This window comes from Schistocerca cancellata, chromosome 5 (assembly GCF_023864275.1).
Source record: "Schistocerca cancellata isolate TAMUIC-IGC-003103 chromosome 5, iqSchCanc2.1, whole genome shotgun sequence".
NCBI classification, from domain to species: Eukaryota; Metazoa; Arthropoda; class Insecta; order Orthoptera; family Acrididae; genus Schistocerca; species Schistocerca cancellata.
Window position 1 is genome coordinate 301,050,157 of NC_064630.1, and position 23,986 is coordinate 301,074,142.

At 43.6% G+C, this 23,986-nt stretch overlaps 1 protein-coding gene across 5 annotated transcripts in view; it reads left to right on the plus strand.

The window, feature by feature from the left end:
* The window catches only part of LOC126187981 (ras guanyl-releasing protein 3-like), a 437,195-nt gene that overhangs the window by 270,036 nt on the left and 143,173 nt on the right, over positions 1-23,986 (plus strand). For all 5 annotated transcript variants that reach the window (XM_049929381.1, XM_049929382.1, XM_049929384.1 and 2 more), the window contains one exon: positions 9,835-9,948. In XM_049929381.1, coding sequence (XP_049785338.1) covers positions 9,835-9,948 — 114 coding nt within the window. The remainder of the gene's footprint in view (positions 1-9,834; positions 9,949-23,986) is intronic.

Below are 23,986 nucleotides of genomic sequence, written 5' to 3' on the forward strand. Positions count from 1 at the left end.
GCGGCATGAGGGAGTTGCAAACACCGGTTTTATACTACATTCCTTAGCTAAATCAGTTTCTAAATTCGGTAATTTTATTACGAGGGTGCACCGTGAGCGACATGTAACCGCACTGTTGATCTGATAATATACACTCCGGCGATCACTGTCTATATTCAGTATCGCAGTATTTGTCTGGGAAAACCACTTCATTCATTACCTCGATTTATAAAGCCGGTATGGCTTTTAACATTGACACTTATGTGCACCTGTAGTACCAAGACCGCTTGTGATAGTACGGTCGTGTTTTCTAACATCTGACGGTTTTTAAGAGGCTTACACGTCTCGTTCCAAGACACAGTGGTACCACTTGCAAGAAGAACTTATGAGACATGTCCACCCATAGCTGATTTTCTCTCACTATTATTTCATATCGCCAGCAATCAGTTATTGTCCAAGAATTATACTTAGTAGAAGGGAGTGCTTGATAGGTTCGCCATGAGCATCAGGCTTGTAAAGTATGTATGTGTGTTCCGGCATGGGCGAAGGAAATGACTATGTCCAATCGCAAGGAGGTATGGATTGGACGTGGAATACTGTGACAGCAAATGAGAGAGTGTGTCAAGCCATAAGAATGGTACAGGTATTTCTATTTCCAGAGCCACAGCTGTCAGCAGGGTGTATTTCCGATACTTTGCTCATTGTCAAATGTCGTCCAATTGAGACCACGATCGTAATATTTAATTGTAAGTATAGCAATCAAATATGTACGTGTGACCTGTGGCGGAAATGATTCACATTTCCGGCTAACAGTAGGAGTTGCCCGAATTGAGACGCCTGTTGTGATGCAGGAATGTAGCTTACTTAATTGTGTCGTCCTCTAGACGAACGAATAGCGAACTAATACTTAGTATGTGTCGGAAGTCATTCCACACCAACCTTATTCACCTGATCTTGCCCCTTAGATTTTCACCTTTTCCGCTCTCAATCGAACACCCTTCAAGGCACTTCCTTTCTGGGTGAAAATGCGCTCCGAACATGCTCGACGGGTTCTTCACCTCAAAATCACGTGATTTCTAGTAGCGGGATCTAAAAATTACTCCACCGTTGGCAGACTGTTTTAAGTGGCGAAGTCTCTGATATATATTCCTGTTGTGTTTACTGAACTTATGGGAGAACGCTACTAATACTTGTAGTTGAGCGACATCATCAAGCAAGTGCTGGATTGCCTCTTCGGTTGTCACTTTTACCGACACACATTTTTGCTTACAACCACCACCACAGGTGTACAATAAACCCAAATAGACAAGAAACGCAAGGAAAGAAAAGTGATGGATAAAAAAACACAATCTGTCAGGCCCGAAACAAAGAAAGTGGGGTCTTCTTGAAATCATGCGCTGACTGGCACTGCTCCTCTTCGAGTCTGCCCTCAGTTGGTCCAACATTACAGCCTTCAAATGTAACGGAGTTTTCCTTCGGCGAGGTGTGGACGAGCGGTTCTCTGCTGGAGGTGGGTGAAGGTGCAGACAACGTAGGCAGTGAGTGTGTTGCTAAACTCTATCAACAATCATACATGAACACACACTACTGGCCATTAAAAATGCTACACCACGAAGATGACGTGTTACAGACGAGAAATTTAACCGACTGGAAGAAGATGCTGTGATATGCAAATGATTAGCTTTCACACAAGGTTGGCGCCGGTGGCGACACCTACAACGTGCTGACATGAGGAAAGTTTCCAACCGATTTCTCATACATAAACAGCAGTTGACCGGTGTTTCCTGGTTAAACGTTGTTGTGATGCCTCGTGTAAGGAGGAGAAATGCGTACCATCACGTTTCAGACTTTGATAAAGGTCGGATTGTAGCCTATCGTGATGGCGGTTTATCGTATCGCGACATTGCTGCCCGCGTTGGTCGAGATCCAATGACTGTTTGCAGAATATGGAATCGTTGGGTTCAGGAGGGTAATAAGGAAAGCCGTGCTGGATCCCAACGGCCTCGTATCACTAGCAGTCGAGATGACAGGCATCTTATCCGCATGGCTGCAACGGATCGTGCAGCCACGTCTCGATCCCTGAGTCAACAGATGGGGACGTTTGCAAGACAACAACCATCTGCACGAACCGTTCGACGACGTTTGCAGCAGCATGGACTATCAGCTCGGAGACCATGGCTGCGGTTACCCTTGACGCTGGATCACAGACAGTAGCGCCTGCGATGGTGTACTCAACGACGAACCTGGGTGCACGAATGGCAGAACGTCATTTTTGCGGATGAATCCAGATTCTGTGTACAGCATCATGATGGTCGCATCCGTGTTTGGCGACATCGCGGTGAACGCACATTGGAGGCGTGTATTCGTCATAGCCACGCTGGCGTTATCACCCGGCGTGATGGTATGGGGTGCCATTGGTTACACGTCTCGGTCACCTCTTGTTCGCATTGACGGCACTTTGAACAGTGGCCGTTACATTTTAGATGTGTTACGACCCGTGGCTCTACCCCTCATTCGATCCTTGCGAAACCCTACATTTCAGTAGGATAACGCACGACCGCATGTTGCAGGTCCTGTACGGGCCTTTCTGGATACAGAAAATGTTCGACTGCTGCCATGGCCAGCACATTCTCCAGATCTCTCACCAATTGAAAACGTCTGGTCAATGGCGGCCGAGCAACTGGCTCGTCACAATACGCCGGTCACTACTCTTGATGAACTGTGGTATTGTGTTGAAGTTGCATGGGCAGCTGTGCCTGTACACGCCATCCAAGCTCTGTTTGACTCAATGCCCAGACGTATCAAGGCCGTTATTACGGCCAGAGGTGGTTGTTCTGGGTACTGATTTCTCAGGATCTATGCACCCAAATTGCATGAAAATGTAATCACATGTCAGTTCTAGTATAATATATTTGTCCAATGAATACCCGTGTATCATCTGCATTTCTTCTTGGTGTAGCAGTTTTAATGGCCAGTAGTGTAGATCAGTGCACCTGCAGCAGGCAGACAGTATACGGCGCGAGCGTCGAGCCAGGTGTACCCAGGGCTAGGCAGGCGAGCCTAGCAGTACTACCCAGGTGATGAACACGAAACTGTAGGCTGGAGAGCGATGGCAGGTGACGTCCGTTGCTGGGCTGTCTGGAACTCACGGCTCGGCTTCAACCACGGACGCTGGCGGCCCCGGGCTCAAACAGTCACAAGGCGGTCGCTGCTTCTCGGCAAACGTAGGCGCGCCGTAACTACGGCGACGCCTGGCACAAGCTGTACGTCATAGTAGGGCTCAGGTTTGCCTAGATCAAGGGGTTTAAGTAGAACGACCGAGTGCTGAGTTTGAGGAAGAGACATGTTTCTGTATCGCCTAGAGAATTCTGGAGTGGAGGCGAATGACTAGGGTGTAGCTGCTGTTAAGGCGGCAGTCGATCAAACTGCTGAAGCTGCCTGAAGGCTGATCCACTCCCAGGTCGTCCGCACACTAGCACGACAGTACTGAATGTTGGCACCTGCTGAACTGCAGTATCAGCACGCGCAGAGATCAACCTTCTACTGGAGGTATGTGTTACACGTCACAAAATGGACATCGTGGACATTCGACAAAAGTTCAAAACAAACCATTAGCTTGTACCATGAACACCGAATGAAAAATGGCGCTCCACAGTGATCACAAAAGTTCGCACCACCAAGAGCGAAGGCGAACTCCATGGGAGGTACAAACCGTGCAGGACGTTAATCTAGGTATCTAGTCTTAAAGAATGCGTACAGAATCGTGTTAGTGGAACGGGATGCTGAGAACTGATGGGATGTGTTGGCACGTCACCGAATGCGAAGCAGTCTGCCGTGGAGCTTATCATGAAACCGGCTATCCTTAAGGCGTAGCTGCAGATAGCGCGTAATATATTTCACAGGCAAGGAAAGAAAACGTTCAGAGGCTGAAATTTGTCCAGTGATTCCAGGTGGCATTTACTGCAATGTCACTCACTTTCTCAGGAGAAATAGTTTCCTCTAAAGGAGTATGATTTTTATACACAGACCATCAATCAACCAATTCAAGTTTTTTGACCAGATATTGGCCAATAGCAGTGCTCATACCATGGTTCTCTTACGCCCGTTCTTCCGCTCTTCTTTACTGTGACGTAAATATTCCTACTGCTGTTGCAAGATCACGCACACGAGAAAGAATCGTAGAGAGCAGAGCACCTCTAGCTTCTCGCAGCACAATGAATAACTTTCCCGCCAATCTACCGTCCAGATTAACAGTCGGCGTAATTGTTAAGGCATTGATGTTAGTTGATCTTGATGCAACTCTCTTGGTACCTCTAATTTCCAGGATGCCTTCCTTACGCATTTCACCTTCAAATCAGAGTTCGTCGAAGTTGTAAACAAATTCCTTACTGAACGATGGGGTAAGTTTGTTTACCACATCTACAAATTTTCGGGCCGATTCCGTTAGTTTGCTGTGCATCGTCAAGTCGACGCTTTGTTTGAAATTTCGTTTTATTACGTCTTCCAGTTCTGCAGCACCGTTCGACGTTATTCAACCATCCACTGCTCCCCTTGAAATCACTGTAATCTATGTCGCGCGCAATTTGTTGTCGATGACTTAGTATGTCGCTACCGTGCACATCCTGTAAATTGTATCCGGAATCCCTGCAACGCGCAAACACCAGTTTTTGTAATAAGTGAACCTTGTCTTCCCTCGAAAATCCGTAGTTTTTCTTATTCACTACACGACCATATTGCTGTGTACGTATGCTTGCTTCCATTTAGACTCATAGTCAAGAACTAATAAACTCGTCTGAAATAGATACTCGCTCTCTGCAGGAGACGGCAGCTGGTACTCGTAAGACATGCAGTGTCACGTGCTGTAATGTACGCACCATGGTGTGTCTTTCTTTTAGGCCTCAGACAGCAGGGAATGACATATCTTTATCATCCGTCATCCAAGCTCCGTTCAATTCGGCGCCCTGCCGAGTTACAGCCATTGGTGTTGACAGAAGTTCACCATTGTGTACTAAATTTCGCGCTCTATGTACCCTCAAATCAGCTTCAAATTTAATAACCTATTCTTCCCACTATAATGTATGCACACAATGTGTGAAACGATGTTACATCCTATCCTGTCTGATGTTGCAGTTTTAATGGCGAGCCTTGTAGCGTTAGTTTATGGTGGAGTTTCTGTTGGGTGGTTAGTAGCTGGAGATACAGGCCAGCTTTCGCTCCAGATTTAGAGCTGAGTATTTTAGTGGGTTACTAGAGGTCTAAGCATACAGAAATGGGAAATTTTCTGTCAATAACCTGACGAGACTATACCGGTCTCTGTCATTATGTCTAAGAGTTTCGGAATTACGAATATGGAATACGAATGTGACAAGTTTTCCTAATCAACGTCTGATTCAGTTGCCTCTTAAACCTGTGCGAGTGGTAGTCATTCGATTAATTAGCGCCTCGAAAAAAATCTATTGCGACCGTGAGATTTGCTTATTGTGTTAGTCTTTCTGTACATATTCACCCTTCAATATAACACATTTTCCCCAACGATGGCTGACTTGTTGGAGATTTTGGTAGGAGAAATTTGCATTTTGGCTCTTCTGAAGATAAACCACCTCAAAAATCATCTCGGCGGCATTCTGAAAATGTAGTAAGAACTCTGTATTTTTATTGTCTGCCTGACAGTTAAGATTTTCCCATGGAGTACGTGCATGTGTCAGTAACACGAACAAGTGTATATAGTATGATTTGCAGTGGTGGTTCGGACTTGAAGTGGCGTTTTAATAACGTAGAAATGCTATAGATGACGATCTTTCATGTTTTAGCGCTCTTTTTTTATTATGTTGTGTTATGTTTTATACCTACCCTTGACAATGGACAGTGCCAGAAAGTAGTAGTGCAAATAAAATAATATAGGAGGATTATTCGGAAAGTAAGGAACGATCGGTCGCGAAATGGCCAAATACAGTGAAAATCTGATGGAGCTTTGAGCAGATGCGTTGGGCACTGTGTCTAGTACGCCCGTCGATCGCATCATGTCGCACTTTTCAGTTCTGAGCACACAGTGAGAACGTAAAGACGGCTAGAAATTAGCGTCTTCCTCCAAGTATGAGGGCGTGGCCGGTTAGCTGTGCGGTCTAGTGCACGGCTTCCCGGATTGGGTTGGCTCTGAGCACTATAGGACTCAACTGCTGAGGACATTAGTCCCCTAGAACTTAGAACTACTTAAACCTAACTAACCTAAGGACATCACAAACATCCATGCCCGAGGCAGGATTCGAACCTGCGACCGTAGCGGTCATGCGGTTCCAGACTGCAGCGCCTTTAACCGCACGGCCACTTCGGCCGGCTCGGATTGGGAAGGAGCGCCTGATCCCCAGCACGAATCCTCCTGGCGGACTTGTGTCGAGGTCCGGTGAGCCGGCCAGTCTGTGGATAGCTTTTAGCGGTTTTCCATCTGCCTCGGCGAATGCAGGCTGGTTCCCCTTATTCCGCCTCAGCTACACTATGTCGGCGATTTCTGCGGAAGCAAGTTCTCCACGTACGCGTACACCACCACTACTCTACCACGCCAACATAGGGGTTACACTCGTCTGGTGTGAGACGTTGCCTGGGGGGTCCACCGGGTGCCGAACCGCACTATAACCCTGACTTCGGTGTGGGGCGGCAGAGGGGTGAAGTGGACTGCAGTGTTCGTCATGGGGTTGTGGACGATTGCCGCTGCGGTAGGGACGGAGCCTCTCCATCGTTTCTAGGCCTCTGGTTAACATACAATACAGGGTTATTACAAATGACTGAAGCGATTTCACAGCTCTACAATAACTTTATTATTTGAGATATTTTCACAATGCTTTGCACACACATAAAAAAACTCAAAAGGTTTTTTAGGCATTCACAAATGTTCGATATGTGCCCCTTTAGTGATTCGGCAGACATCAAGCCGATAATGAAGTTCCTCCCACACTCGGCGCAGCATGTCCCCATCAATGACTTCGAAAGCGTCGTTGATGCGAGCTCGCAATTCTGGCACGTTTCTTGGTAGAGGAGGTTTAAACACTGAATCTTTCACATAACCCCACAGAAAGAAATCGCATGGGGTTAAGTAGGGAGAGCGTGGAGGCCATGACATGAATTGCTGATCATGATCTCCACCACGACCGATCCATCGGTTTTCCAATCTCCTGTTTAAGAAATGCCGAACATCATGATGGGAGTGCGGTGGAGCACCATCCTGTTGAAAGATGAAGTCGGCGCTGTCGGTCTCCAGTTGTGGCATGAGCCAATTTTCCAGCATGTTCAGATACACGTGTCCTGTAACGTTTTTTTCGCAGAAGAAAAAGGGGCCGTAAACTTTAAACCGTGAGATTGCACAAAACACGTTAACTTTTGGTGAATTGCGAATTTGCTGCACGAATGCGTGAAGATTCTCTACCGCCCAGATTCGCACATTGTGTCTGTTCACTTCACCATTAAGAAAAAATGTTGCTTCATCACTGAAAACAAGTTTCGCACTGAACGCATCCTCTTCCATGAGCTGTTGCAACCGCGCCGAAAATTCAAAGCGTTTGACTTTGTCATCGGGTGTCAGGGCTTGTAGCAATTGTAAACGGTAAGGCTTCTGCTTTAGCCTTTTCCGTAAGATTTTCCAAACCGTCGGCTGTGGTCCGTTTAGCTCCCTGCTTGCTTTATTCGTCGACTTCCGCGGGCTACGCGTGAAACTTGCCCGCACGCGTTCAACCGTTTCTTCGCTCACTCCAGGCCGACCCGTTGATTTCCCCTTACAGAGGCATCCAGAAGCTTTAAACTGCGCATATCATCGCCAACTGGAGTTAGCAGTTGGTGGATCTTTGTTGAACTTCGTCCTGAAGTGTCGTTGCACTGTTATGACTGACTGATGTGAGTGTATTTCAAACACGACATACGCTTTCTCGGCTCCTGTCGCCATTTTGTCTCACTGCGCTCTCGAGCGCTCTGGCAGCAGAAATCTGAAGTGCGGCTTCAGCCGAACAAAACTTTATGAGTTTTTCTACGTATCTGTAGTGTGTCGTGACCATATCTCAATGAATGGAGCTACAGTGAATTTATGAAATCGCTTCAATCATTTGTAATAGTCCTGTACAATACAATGAGGGCCTGGCGAAAAATTTCGCCTGAAGCTATGCAATCTACATATGATAAGTTTCATGTGGTTCATTCTACACGACAATTTCGGCCGCACTCTGCAGGGGCAATGAAGATGCTCCTGCAGCGTTTTCGATGGGAAGTGTTTGATCATCCAGAATAATTGGCTACCCCCAAGGTTCATCTCTGCTTAAATGAACCGCTGGCTATGAAGGTAATATTTTAACACATATAACGAGCTGCAGTCCAGAGTAGAAAATTGTTGAAAAGTACTGGCGGCTGTCTTCTATAACGAGGGAATTGAAAAGTTGGTACAACGCTACGACAGATGTCTAAGTCTGAGCAGTGACTGTGTAGAGAAGTAGTTGGAACGTGTAGCTAACCGTTTCAAATAAAACAGTTTTGATTTTCACTGTGGTTTCCATTTCGCGACCTATCGTTCCTTACTTTCCGAATAGCCCTCGTATAATGCACCCTGGTGCAATAATGTCCACCCCAAAGGTGTTCTATTAGCTTCAGGTCGGGACTTTGGACAAGACAGTCCACATCAGAGATGTTATCCATTTCAGGGATGTTATTGTCGACAAACCATTGCCTCATATACGCTGCTTTGCATTGTCATTCTGATGCAATCATAGGCTCCGAACTGTTCCTCTGCTGTATGCAGTATACAATGCTGTAAAATATATATTCATATCCTCCCACATTTAGCGTTTTCTTAAGCGCAATAAGGGGTTACACTCTAACCACGAAAAACTCCCCCTATTGTAATATCACCTACTCCATATTTCAGTGTTGGCACTTTACATGATGATCTCCAAATCCAGACCCTTCCGTCGCATTATCACAGGATATATCTTGATTGATCACTCCAAATCATTCGTTTGAAGTCATCCACTGTCCAGTGGCGCCGCTCTTTACACACTCTCAGGCATCGCTTAGCTCTGATTACAGTTATGACGAGCTCGTCGACTATTGTGTTCCAGTGCTTTTAACTAATTACACAGAGTCATGGCACTAATGGACTGCTGGTAGGACTAAGTAATTCGCAAGTGATTCGTTTCGCTTATTTCATGCGATATTTTGTAACCACCCCCGCAATACTTGACGGTACTGGTCCGCCAGTAAATGACATTTGCATGATGTTGATTTAGATATGACTGTTCCTTCACGTTTCCACTTCACAATCGAATTGATTTCATTTCATGTTTTGTAACCACCCCCGCAATACTTGAAGTTACCGGCCCGCCAATAAATGACGTTTGCATGATCTTAATTTAGATGTGATGCTTCCTTCGCGTTGCCACTTCACAATCGCATCACCAACAGTTGGCCTGGGTAGCTTTAGATTTGTTGAACTGTCCCTGATGGACCTGTTGCCCAGGTGATATTCAATGCCTAGGCCACGTTCGAAGTCACCGAGCCCTCCTAACCGACCCATTCTTCTTCTACTGCATTTCGTTTGACGGCACAGTACTCCCAGCCTCCTGCTACTCTGGCCGGTTCACTTATCGTGACATCTAGTAGTCAGTTTCACAGTACACAGGGTTGTCTGGATATTTGTCATCAGATATTGCATATCAGGACTGCAGACATATACCTGCAAAAAGGCAAATATATATATATATATAAATTACGTAATCTGTATTTTTTTCGCTGCGGTACTATGCTGTTTCTCTGCGTGAAAAATCATGAACATTTGGGAGCACTGGATCTGTATCTGACTGGGACATCCGCATCTCGTTGCAGAGGCAGCGGCAGCGGCGAGGGTGCTGCCGGAGACGGAGCGGCCGGCGCTGCCCGGGCTGTCCGTGAGGGCCGCCACCTTGCCCGCGCTCGTCAGGATCTTCGTCGACGCTTTCGGTGAGCCACCAAATAGTATCGTCTACCTCACAAATATTTGTAACTCCTACCTACATAAAATTTACTCCCCCAAACCATGGAAACTTGTTAAAGTTATAAGGGTCAGTCAAATGAAAAAGAGACACAAAATTGTTAAGGCTTTCGTGGCCACTTGTTGACAAACGGCCTATTGGCTTCTGTCTCGGGTTCTTCGGCTGACGTTCGATGATACTTTCGTGGTGTGGAGCCATGGTGAAGAACAGCTCGGTGACTTCCTAAGACACTTGAACAGCCTCCATGCCAACATAACATTTACCATGGAAGTAGAAAAGGGACAAGAAACTGCCATTTCTAGATGTGCTGGTCACAAGGGACGGCGAAAACCTGGGACACAGCGTGTATCGAAAACCGACACACACGGACCGATACCTGCACAAACTTTCAAACCACCACCCGAGCCAGAAAAGAGGCATGATTAGTACGCTCGTAACGAGAGCAGGACGAATATGTGAGCCGCAACACCTCAAAAGAGAAATGCAACACCTGGAAACTGTTCTGAGGAGCAATGGGTACTCCACAAATTACATTAGAAGTGTAACAGAGCTAAACACTCGGCGAAGTAAGGAACCAGAAAAAGAAATGTCGGGTACGACCTTTCTGCCATACATTCCCAGAATGACGGACAGAATCGGCCGTATATTGCGCAAACATGGCGTAAAGACGATTTTCAAACCGACAAGGAAGATCAAAGAGTGTCTTAGATCGGCGAAGGAGAAAAGAGACCCACTTGCAATGTCGGGCACATACCGTATATCATGCACATGCGGAAAAGTTTATGTCGGAATGACTGAACGATCCATTAACACCAGGATCAAAGAGCATAAGCGACATTGCAGGTTGGGGCAGGTGGAGAAATCGGCCGTGGCAGAGCACGCACTGAATGAGACCGACCACGTAATAAAATTCGCCGACACGGAAGTTCTGGCTGTAGAGAAGCACTATCACACGCGCTTGTTCAGAGAAGCTGTAGAAATACAAAACACGCGAACAGTTTCAACAAGAAAGAGGAAAGCCTTAAGGTAAACGGATCCTGGCTTCCCGTACTGCAGCGAACGACCGTCGCAGGTAGCAAGAGGAGAACCGCACCGGAAATGACCGCGGAGAAGCCCTCGGACGTTGGCGCGCCAGGTACATATAGTCTGCGGCCGCGAGCTCGGCTCCAGTTCACCACCGGCAATGGAGGGTGAAGCTTTGACAATGCCAGCCACTCGTGCTGGCGAAACGTCAGAAAAATCATTAGATGAACGTCGGCCGAAGAACCCGAGACAAAAGCCAATAGGCAGTTTGTGAAAAAGAGACAGATGGAAAAATTTAAGTTAACTGTTTATTATTTCAAAATTAATCACCATAACTGTTAATATACGCTCAAACGCCAAAGAAACTATTATAGACATGCGTATTCAAACACAGAGATATGTAAACTGGCAAAGTACGGTGCTGCGGTCGGCAACGCGTGTCTGGCGCAGTTGTTAGATCGATTACTGCTGCTAAAATGGCAGATTATCAAGATTAAGTGAGTTTGAACGTGGTATTATAGTCGGCGCAGAGCGAAGGGACACAGCCTCTCCGAGGTAGCGATGAAGTGGGGATTTTCCCGTACGATCATTTAACGAGTGTACCGTGAATATCAGGAATCCTGTAAGACATCAAATCTCCGTCATCGCTGCGGCAGGAAAGAGCTCCAGCAAGAACGGGACCAACGACGACTGAAGACAATCGCTAAACGTTACAGAAATGCAACCCTTCCGCAAATACCTGCAGATTTCAAGGCTGGGAATTCAACAAGTGTTCGTGCGAACCTTTCAATGAAACACTGTCGATATGGGCTTTCCTAGCCGAAGGCCCACTCTTGTACCCTTAATGACTGCACGACACAAAGCTTTACGCCTCGCGTGGGCCCGCCAACGCAGAAATTGAACCGTTGATGACTGGAAATATGTTGCCTGGTCCGACGAGTCTCGTTTCAAATTGTATCGAGTGGATGCACGTGTACGAGTATGGAGACAGCCTCACGAATCCATGGAGCCTGCATGTCAGCAGGGGACTGTTCAAGCTGGTCGACGTTCTGTAATGGTCTGGGGCGTATATAGTTGGAGTTATATGGGACCTCTCAGACGTCTAGAAACAACTCTGACAGGTGACACGTGCGTAAGCATCCTGATTCATGTCCATTGTGCATTCCGACGGAGTTGGGCAATTCCAGCAGGACAATGCGACACCCCATACGTCCAGAATTGTTACAGAGAGGTTCCAGGAATATTCTTCTGAGTTTAAACACTTCCGCTGGATACCAGACTCCCCAGACATGAACATTATTGAGCACATCTGGGATGCCTTGCAATGTGCTGTTCAAAAGTGATCTCCACCCCCTCGTGCTCTTACTGATTTACGGACAGCCCTGCAGGATTCACGGTGTCAGTTCCCTCCAGCAGTACTTCAGACATCAATCGAGTCCATGCCACGTCGTGTTGCGGCACTTCTGCGCGCTCGCGGGGGCCCTACACGATATTAAGCAGGTGTACTAGTTTCTTTGGTTATTCAGTGTATTTATCCCACTGTGAGACAAGACGGTCAATGCCTTCATTGAAAAACCGTAAACTAGCCAGTCAGTGTTGAAAACAGCTTACTCCCCTTCAAATGAAACTAGGTTACTCCCCTTCGAATATAATTCCACCGTTCCACATTTACGTCGCACTCCATCATGATGCTGCATTGTCAAGCTCAGATTTTTAACTTAACCCAAAATATTTACTGATCACTGTTCTTTAACTCAGAACTACGCATCAAATTACACAAATATCACAGCAACTTCGAAAAAGACATTACTTTCCAATTGTCATTGTCGTCTACACACCACAGCTCCATTCTCTCTCTGTTACAACCTTCTGACTACTACTACTACTACTACAATGCCTCAGTGCGACTACTCACAGAGATTTAAAAAAAAAAAAACAAAAAAAAAACAGCGCAGCTATTGTAAGGTTAATAGTACATACAGTCACGTCACCCTCTGGTGTGAAAATTGTTACCGTTTGACAGCTGGGGCGACACTAGCGCTCCAAACGGTGAGAAAGTTGTCAGTCACATGGTCATAAGGTAAGTTTTGTTTTTAATAATTTTCTACTTAAATAACGAAATTGTTGTTATATTTTTACGTTCCATGAATTAGTAAACTGCCAAGAGACAAGAATTATCGTGAAGTCCACGTATAAACAAGAAGCTACAACCGCTTCATGAAGAAGTACTTTGGAATATGTGTATATTTTCAGTGTATTACACTGAAAGCAAGATAATATGAACCCGTATCATACATGAGAAGCATGTGCTTCTCTTGTTGTCTGCCGTAATTATCACACCCATTTCACATGATTCTTTTTTTAAATATATATATATATATTGCCATTCTGTAAAACGACGTACACACCGCTAGAGTTCTGATCGAACTGTTAAAAAAAATCGCTGAACGAAGTGGTCTGCAAATATCATTTGAGAAAACAGAAGTCATGACTAACATTAAAGACGCCCCACCAAAACTCCGTACGAAATATGGACTCATTGCCCGTGTAGACAAATTCAAGTACCTGGGTGAGACATCATGAAAAATGGACTGGACAAAGAAGCACTTAGAGAACGGATACGCAAACTAGAAACAGCTTACCAAACATCCCGCACGATCTACAACAAGAAATGCCTTTTCCAGAACACTAAGATACGTCACTACGAAACAGTTTTGAAGCCAGTAGTTTTGTATGCAGCCGAAACCTTATCCCTCAACGCTGATAAGACTCCTCGAAGAACTGGAGAAAAAAGAACGCAAAATCATTAGAAGAATCCTAGGATCCAAGTACAAGAATGGCATCCACCAAAACACATCCATAGAAAAAAATTACAGACACAATCCGTAGAAGACGGGTACGGTTTTTATGGTCACCTCAAACGAAGGGAGGGAAATAGGTTAATCAAAAATATGTCTCTTTTTTTATTCAAAATCAGAAACTACGATGCCATGGTTTAAAAACACCAAAGAAGACCTCCAGATGCTACGTATGAAACCCGAATATGCTTTTGACAAGAGTTCTTTTCCGAAAGAAGGTAGTGGCAAATGGGATAACCCGAGACGAGCAACCGAAAAGAAGACACAGTGTCCTTTGGACAGAAGAGCACAGGCAGACCCACTGACAACGAATGCGGAAAATCTGGGCTCAGAAAAAAAGCCAGGCTCAGTCCTAAGTGCAGCAAGACTTAACGTGGTCGTAGATGAGCCCAACGAATAAATTTTATATACAGGGTGAGTCACCTAACGTTACCGCTGGATATATTTCGTAAACCACATCAAATACTGACGAACCGATTCCACAGACCGAACGTGAGGAGAGGGGCTAGTGTAATTGTTTCATACAAAAATGCACGGAAGTATGTTTTTTAACACAAACCTACGTTTTTTTTAAATGGAACCACGTTAGTTTTGTTATCAAATCTGAACATATAAACAAATACGTAATCAGTGCCGTTTGTTGCATTGTAAAATGTTAATTACATCCGGAGATGTTGTAGTCTAAAGTTGACGCTTGCAACCTCCGACGTTCAGTTGCGTGTTGTAACAAACACGGGGCACGGTCGGCGAACAGCATCTGCAGGGACATGTTTAAGATGACGACCGTGTTTACGAGTGTGGCTGTAGTGCACTGTTGTGGTTTGGACTAGCTGTCGCAGTGTCCGCATGTAGCGCTTGCTGCTATTGTTATTCTACATTCGTCTCCGCACGCAGACCAACTGTAGTACACCGTGTTACCAGACGTCTGTGATAGTGTAGTGTTGTAGGAACTGTGACCATGGTGTATTCGAACTCTGAAAAGGCGGAGATGATACTCATCTATGGCGAGTGTCGACGAAATGCAGCTGAAGCCTGCAGGGTGTATGCAGAACGGTACCGGGACAGAGAGCATCCAACGTGCCGCACATTGCAAAACGTCTACCGCCAACTGTAAGCAACAGGTATGGTCGTAGCACGCAAACGGGTCCGTAACAGGCCCGTCATAGGAGAAGCGGGTGCAGTTGGTGTGTTAGCTGCTGTTGCCATGAACCCACACATGAGTACACGGGACATTGCGAGAGCCGGTGGACTGAGTCAAAGTAGTGTCATGCGCATAATGCATCGTCACCGCTTTCACCCGTTTCATGTGTCGCTACATCAGCAATTACATGGTGATAACTTTAATCATCGAGTGCAGTTCTGTCAATGGGCATTAACAGAGAATGCGTTGCAGTTCTACCTGTTTACCGACGAAGCGGGTTTCATAAACCACGGGGCAGTGAATCTACGGAACATGCATTACTGGTCCGTGGACAATCCTCGCTGGCTCAGACAGGTAGAGCGACAGCGACCGTGGACTGTAAATATATGGTGCGGAATCATTGGCGACCACCTCATTGGTCCTCACTTCATTGCAGGGGCCCAAACAGCTGCAACATACATCGCGTTTCTACAGAATGATCTGCCAACGTTGCTCGAAAATGTCCCACTGGAAACGCGTCGACGTATGTGGTATCAGCATGATGGTGCACCTGCACATTCCGCAATTAACACTAGGCTGACCCTTGACAGGACGTTCGACGGGCGTTTCATAGGACGGGGAGGACGCATAAATTGGCCAGCCCGTTCTCCTGATCTTACACCTCTGGACTTCTTTCTGTGGGGTACGTTAAAGGAGGCATAACGAAAGCTGGTTGGCATGTGTCTATTCGGATTTCGCACCAGTCGCATAAAAGCAAATCAGGTTTGCCTTCAATACACATTGTAACAGTCTTGAGCGTTAGTTACCTTCAAGACTGGACGCGGTGAGTAGATGTAAGTCAAGGAATCCTTAAAGGCAGGGCCGGCGCTCAGCCTCGTTGCACATTTCCCATATGGCGACAGCACACTGAGTGCTTAATGGGGGGAGAGGGGGAAACCGTAAACGCGTCTCATCTAAACGGCAATGCAGTCGCACTGCATGCGACTTGATTCTACATTCCACATTTCACATCAGCTTATATCTCAACCAAAACAAATTTTCATTATTACTTAATTCTTTTTGGCGGAATGAAGACATAATTTTTATCTGGTACGCACTGTTGGCATAAGGACAGAAGAAGACTTTCACAGATTTTCACACTCAAGTTTCCATGTAATCTTGGCCTATGTTTCATAACCGAGGAAAGGTTTTTCACACAAATATGTCGATTGTAACATTTTTGCAACCTCATTGTAGAGGCATGGAAACTCTATCTGAAGAAAGCAATGTAGACATCCTGGGCAGTGTAAACGTAAAAGGATTTGTCGTTGAAACGGGAATTACCTTGCAGGTGAATCAGTTACATCTGCACAAGCACTTGGGTGCTTTCAACTGAAACAGCAAACAGTGAAAACAGGTGTACGATAGTGTCCTCAAAACGTTTAAGAAACTGTCCTCGTAATTCTTTCAAGGTCTAGTATGATAAAAAAAATATTATTATTATTATTATTACGTTAAATATATTTCAATTCTATCAATTTAAATCTGTATTTCATACTAGAATGTCGTGTTTCCAGTCTGGCACAGCTTTGCCACAGGAGACACGAAAGCGGTCGAAGACGTCCGTCTTCTGGTCGGCTCCTGATCGTTGTCAGAAAGAGGCTAGGTTTTGATTACGCAAAGACTTCTATTATTTGGAAAAGAACAACCCGGATTTCTTTACGTAATCAGTATGAATTTTATAATTACCTAAGGGACCTTTCACAATGAACAGTAAAAAAAATGCATTTGCAAATGAAATCATTAGTAAATGGGGCAGCTATGAATTGTATAGCAGACAAGGAGCGGCCTTCTGTCTACGACCAGGATGCCGCAGTATTCTCTGCTGTAGTAAAGGCTGTTTGACATTTATAAAAATAATATGGCATGGAGGATAAAAACGTATAAAGGAAAAGAACAGAATAAGAAGTCTGGTGAACACTAAATATATTCAAACAATTCTCACTAGCAAAATTAGGGCTTATTTATAAACAATACAACTTACATAATTACTTTTCTAACAGTATGGTGCGATCAGATTTCAGCCTGTCCTGTGCTGTCTCCTTGGTTCACGTTTGTCACAAATTATAGGCACTACTTTTCTCCTTTCGTTGAAGACAATTCTTGCATTGTTCAGAACCTCCGATAACAATAACTTGCTGATTTACAGTTTCGAACATGAATTACCTTAATTTTATTAATTAATAATGTTGTCTGCACGCTAGCAAGACCGCTCACTTTTTTAACTTAAAGTCGACCTCCTTTACGTTTTCACATAACAAGCAGAAGCACATTAAAATCTGAAGGTCTACAAAAGTTTTTTTTTTTTTTTTTTTACTGTCATCTTTTATTTAGATCGAAGCGGAACAACAGTTCAGCTTCTGTTAAAATGTTTCTTTGACTGCGCAATCGATGTATTAGCGTCCGTGCTAGATGCGCATCTTTACAGTTATGTAAATTATACAAAACAAATGTCTTTCAAAGGGTACTCAAAGCTTTCGTAGGACGGAAATACCAATAATATTACATCGCTTCCCGCGTGAGGAGTAATGAGTCTGAAAGATCGTTACGACTCACGCGCAGTCGTAATATTATTGGATTCACGTACTTAGTGAATGAAGTATTTAAGGATCTCTCCTTGTAGGGAGCAAAACAAACATAACATAAGGCACATAGAATTTTATACGTTTCATACTAAGTCGTCAAAGCTACTCACAGTTGCTTGATCATTATCAAACTTGGTTGTGGCATGATGCCATCATAAGTGTTCAGGGATTTAACATAGGTTCTCAAGAATTACTCTCATTCAGTCAATTGAAACATTGAAATACTAACATAGATACAAGTACAAATTAAATACACATACAGATACAAATATACATAAATATTGACAATAAGAAAAAAAATTCGATTACAGTATTGGTGCATTTCCACCAATTTTGAACAGAACATAAAAATTTATCAGTCTTTCTCGTAGCGACGTCACTCTTCACTTTGTAGCTGGGAGTATTTCCCATGAACTCGGGTGATTTTCACAGGGGAATTCTTTCATCGCCTTTCACTTTTCACTGCACTACAACTGGGGATCACCTTTTCACATTCTGGTGGAAAACACTGGGAATTTCACTATGTGAAGGGGAAAGTGATATTTGTTGACTCGACGATCCATCGGGTCATGTCGGGAATCAGGAAAGTTGATGACTGGTTCAATGACGAATGAGTCAGTTTGGTGGCTGTCTTAATCCCATTCCAATTCATGTTTCAGCACATGAAAATACAGAAAAAAAATCTGTATTAGGACTTGCTCATTAACTAGCATCTTAATCTAAGGGAATATAGAGTAAGAATTTAAGACAATAAAAATTACTACATAGACTATGTACATATGCATTGTACATTATTCATATTTTGTGTCTAGGTTTTATATTCTTTCGTTAGCAAATATTAGCAAAACACGTTTCGTCTTGTACAGGTCTTTCTTAAGCAATATATTTAGCAATATTGCCGTAGCAATTTTCATAGTTAAGGAAAAGTCATCATTAGTGTCCTTTTAATGTAAATATAGTAAAATCGTGCGTAGTTTATCAACATTTTATTGTTTTTATGTCCATTTTCATCTCAAATCTGGAGCACGCTCGCGCCCGTTACGGAGAGGAATGCTTATTGTTGAGTACGGGCCGGCGAGCAGTCATTGAATGTTGCCAGAGTGCTTCACAGTCACATGGTAACGAACTGGCGGTTTAACAGCGTTGGCAGTCCGCGTCCTGCACAAGGCAGATGTTCAGTGGCTACCAACCCTTCTCTTTTTTTTTAAATTTGTGCATTTTGTTGAATCGTGGGTACTGGAGCAGCCCGTCAAGGCGACATGGTCAACCTGGACGGTAAATTGACTGCACCAGCGACGAAGAACAGTCATCGATGAAAATGACTACTGTCACCTATTGCAGTGTCTATCCTTTGACTGATATTCACTGTATCGTCGTTGCAAAGTGAGAATACTTGTAATGCTACTTCACACGCGGAACATCACTCGTGTCCATAAGTTTATTACAGTTTTGATTCACACAAGGGATAACTAGTTTTTCGTGCTCGTACATGTGTCAAATTACGATTTTACACACGTGTCCATCATTTTTTCACTGAGTCACACGCAGCAATCCATACGTGTCCATATAGGTGTCTCTATACCACAGAGTAGCACAGGTAATGCTAAAATTACTTATCATAAAAGGATCATTTACAAAACAAACATAGTTTTTTTTTAATTACTGTCCAAGACCTAACGAAAAACGTGTTTGCTATTCTGAATGATGCTTCTGATGCACGTTAGATTTTACATGTATTTTAAATCTGATTCTTTTCCTTTTCTTATTGTTCTATAACAGCCTTTTTTTCGGTTACATCAATAATCAGTAAAATATACCCACTTTGGCGTGCCGAACAGTTCACGTTCAAAACTTCATCTAACAGAAATCGGGAAAATTATTCCTATTTCCTAGGCTGCTTTTGCTCACAGCAAATCAGATTTACATCACGTTTCGATAAGTAACTGCAGATATGCATTAACCAACGAGCCACGATCGTCAATACACACAACATACACACGTCAAGTCTTTTGAACCAATTTCCAAATTTCTTCCCCTACCGGGTAGGGTAGAAAGGTAAGAATGCTAAAGAAGAAAACTACAATAGGATAGTGCAAAGAAATGAAAGATACGAAGATAGATAATAGGTGAAATAATCAGTTGAGCAAATTCATTCTTCGGCTCCACCGTTTTTAGTGTCATCCACGTGGCATAACTTGACTTCAGTATTAAAATGTCGCACAAATCCGCTTCCAAAGCATCTTCAAATATATATCTCAAAATCACGGCATGCGGACATAGCAGAAGAATATAAGCAGATTATCTCAGCCCTCAACTAGGTGTATTAATATCGAAGGTTTCTGTATAATACTCGTGACATAGGAATAGTCTCTCTAAGTTTCTCCAATACAGGACCTGATTCTTATTATAAATGCAAATTTCTTAACTGGTTGACTCATAGTAATAAATAAATTAAAGTTGCTCTCCAGTTGCGGTTACCATTATTAATTTCTTTGTACATTAACTATATGTTGCTGCTTATACTCGGTGTAATCTACAGATTACAATGTATCAGTTTTGCATCGTACATGATTCTAGCGACTTAAAATATCAATCCTTTGAAAGCTTAACTTAGGTTAATACTTCACATATACGGACATTCTGGTCTGAATGAGGGATTTAAAGAAAACCTTTACTACTTGGTAAAAAGGAGATTTGCCATAACTTAAAACTAAAACAGCAGGTGGCACTTTGGCACATCCCTTACTCAATTCAACGACTGCAGTCTTTTATTGCTCAAGAAACTTAAAACTACCTTAAAACTAAAGCAAATCTTATTTTCCAAATCCGCAGAGTACCTTCTTCAATCACTTCATATCTTTCAAGCTCCATCATTACTTTGTGTCCACCTCACTCAAACGATTACGTCACCTGCAGAATACATGTACATGCTGTTGATTCACATACTTTCTAAACAGATCACACTCTTGTTTCAAGTTGCAGCTTAACATAACAAATGATATTTTTTTTAATGTTTTTCATGGTACTTCTTTAGGTCTACATGGTGGTAAAGTCCTTTTATTCGTCCACTAACTGGATCTGCCAACACGTAACAACCAATATGTGGCTTCCTGACTATAACAAACGGTCCTTCGTATAGGTGTTGCCACTTACGATTTTTACGTAAGATGAGAGATGGTTTGAAGTGTGTTCTCAGAAGAACACGCTCGTTCAGGCGATACGACAGAACTTTATTGACATGCTTGTCAAATGCCTTTTTTCTTAAATTGGCATGAGTTGTGAGAGAGATCAGGGCTTGTCTTAACTTATTATCTAGGTTGACTTCTGGACCTTCTATCTTGGGGATGGGATCAGTCCATTCATTGCTTTCCTTTTGCCTGGAGATTAGTTCTGAAGGTGTGAAACCGGTCAAAGTGTGCTTTTAGTTTTCCGCATGTTCATTAGATTGAATTTCGCTCACAATTACTTTTGAAGTACCGGGCGGTACGCTCGGTACGAAGTTTGCTTCCGTATTCCACCTAAGTTGCGAGCCATTTGCCGGAATTTCAGTCGAGATGGTGTGTGTTGGCGGGTTTGCTCGGGCATAATAGATGCGAGACTTTTGAGGTTCATGATTTTGACTTTGATAGTTAGTAAAAGGTGGAGGACTATTCCTAAAGTTTGGAGCATACTGTTGTTTGTATTGCTTGGAAGGATCTGGAGGATTTCTCCCTTGAGAACAGTGCTGGAATCTAGGCTGGTTACCATACTGCTGTTGACTGTTGGTGTTAATCCAACGTCCTTTTCCATTGAAATTATTATTATTTTGGCGATCGTTATTGTAGTGATAGCGATCATTGTAATTAACTGGTGAGTTACCGTATTGCTGTTGTGTTGTCTGGTATATGGGGTGGTACCTGTTTTGATCCTGGAATTTATGTTTCTGCTTCCCGTTACGGCGATAGTAGTTGTTATTATCGCACGGAACGTCGTGTCCTTTACTGTTGTTGGGTTGGTATGACATACCTGAGTCTGCGCCTACACCGTACGGCTGTGTAGTGTGCGGGCTAAGATTACAATTACTCCGCGCACTAGCACGCACGTCTTCTTGAATCATGTTAAGGTTGTCAAGTACTGACAGAAAAGCCTCCGTGTCGTCGTCACTGACATTTACTGACTTCTCCCTGATTGATACCGGTAGCTTTGACTTAAGGATCATAATTACGTCCTTCGTGGAAATGGGCGTGTCCCAATATTGTATTTTTTGCAGGTATTTCTCGAAATACCTACGGAGACCAGCACTTCTCGTGTTAAACGGTTCAGCATTATATACTTCCTTTCTAAGGCGTTGTTGTATGCCTGAACTCCAGAATTTGTTCAGAAATTGCTTTTCGAAGTCAGCGTAATTATTACATCTGTCAATTACTTCTGTTCCCCAGACAGAACCCTCTCCTTGAATGTAACCTACTATAAAGCGCATACGTTGCTTGTCATCCCAGCTCTCAGGAAAAACACCATTAAATGACTTCAGAAAAACCATTGGGTGGATGTTGCGTTTCTCTGGCAGAAAAGGCTGGAACACGCGGTGCTTGAGAACGCTTTCTTCTTTCATTAGCTCGACAAGAGTTACTTGATCATTCTGGTTGCGTACTAACGGATTCTTACTGCTGTGTCCATGTACAAGTGGAGAGAATTCTACACGAGACACGGGATTATTATTGTATTCATGTTCTGAAGAAAGCAAGTGTGAATGCTCACTTCTATTGTCGTTAGGAAAATCATTGACTTGTTGTTTCAACTGCTCGATTTCCTCAGTGAGGTGTCGTTTCCACTCGGGAAGATCTCGGTGAAAAACTCTACGAATCTCCCCTAATTCAGTGAGAATCGTATCTCCTGATGTACCTGGAGCAGCTGAAACTTCAACTGTGGCTGACTTAACGGCTTCTTTTAAGTCGTGTTGAACCTTGTTTTCTATGTACTGTTCCTTAGTCTCGACCCATTCTACAAATTCTTTTCCTATCGTGGAACTTACGTTGGCTGCAGCATCATTCACCCTCTTTTCAATGTTTATTTCGGATAGCGCCTGTGTCAGGTCATTGACCTGGCCTTGCGGAGTGACGACATTGTCTGCAAGCTTGTTTACTTTAGCTCCGACCTCAGCGGACTTTTTTGAAACTTCTGTTGTAACTGCCTGGCAACTTTCGATTTGTACTTTGATGTCTTTGTGCACATTACCTACTGTGCTCTCACATGCATCTACCTTCTGCAGAATACCTTCTATCCTTTCATTAACTTTAGTACTTAATTCCGAGATATATTCCACCGTGACTGTCCTTATTCTTGCCTCTAAGTTGGCATCAATATTATCTAACCTATTTTTCATTGTACCAATCATGGTATTCAGGTCAAACCATTTTCGCTCTGTCTCCCGTTCCTTTTCTTGTCTATCTTGTTGTTTTTGTAATTTATAAGCTTCCCTTTCCCGTTTCTCCTGTTCTCTTTCTTGAAAAAAAATTCTCATCATTTCAACCATCGAATTTTCTCCCGCTTGCTGTGACGATGATTGCTGTGACGATACGTCACGCACACCATCATCGTCTGCCGTTCTCTCCATTCGCGAATCGGGTCTGCCTGTTCCCGTTCGCGAACGTAGTGGGTATGACTTGACAACAGTGTCGTCACCGTCATCCACACTGTTTGTCGGCTTTCCTTTGTCATCTGCCATGTTTATTTTCAAGTTTGTGACGTAACTGCTCAAAGAAATATTTCGCGGCACGCCGATCGTCAACTCTCAGATGCGCGCGCTGATAGTCAAACGTCACACCGCGGTAGTTGACAATTGCAGAGCTATACCGGGTAGAAGACAAGATGGCACCTAACTTTGAAAATAAGTGACAAACACCTACTAGACACTTAATCCAGCTATTATGGCATCCATCTTGTGTTCTTAACCGTAGCAACAATGAAGATGCTCATAATACTAACAAATAAACTTTGCATGAAAAGATGATCAGAAATGAATTCTAACTACGTAAATAAGCAACTCTGCAAGGAAATAACAGCGATAGGATAAAATGAAGCAGTAAGGAAAGAAATTCCGGAAATCAGTTTTTTTTTATACAAGACGCGATATTTTATGCGTAATGAAAACCGTACTTACATCAGTCGTTTTGCGCACTGCTGTTGTTTTTCGAATTTTTTTATTTTTTTTTATTTGTTTAATATTTCCTCGGTTTCGTTCAGTACTTCCTTTACGGCTTCCCGATGTCCACCGGATGATGTCATGAAACAATAACAGAACAGATTAAAATTTTTTATCAGGTCCCTGTTCGGGCGCCACATCTAGTATGATAAAAAAATTATTATTATTATTATTACGTT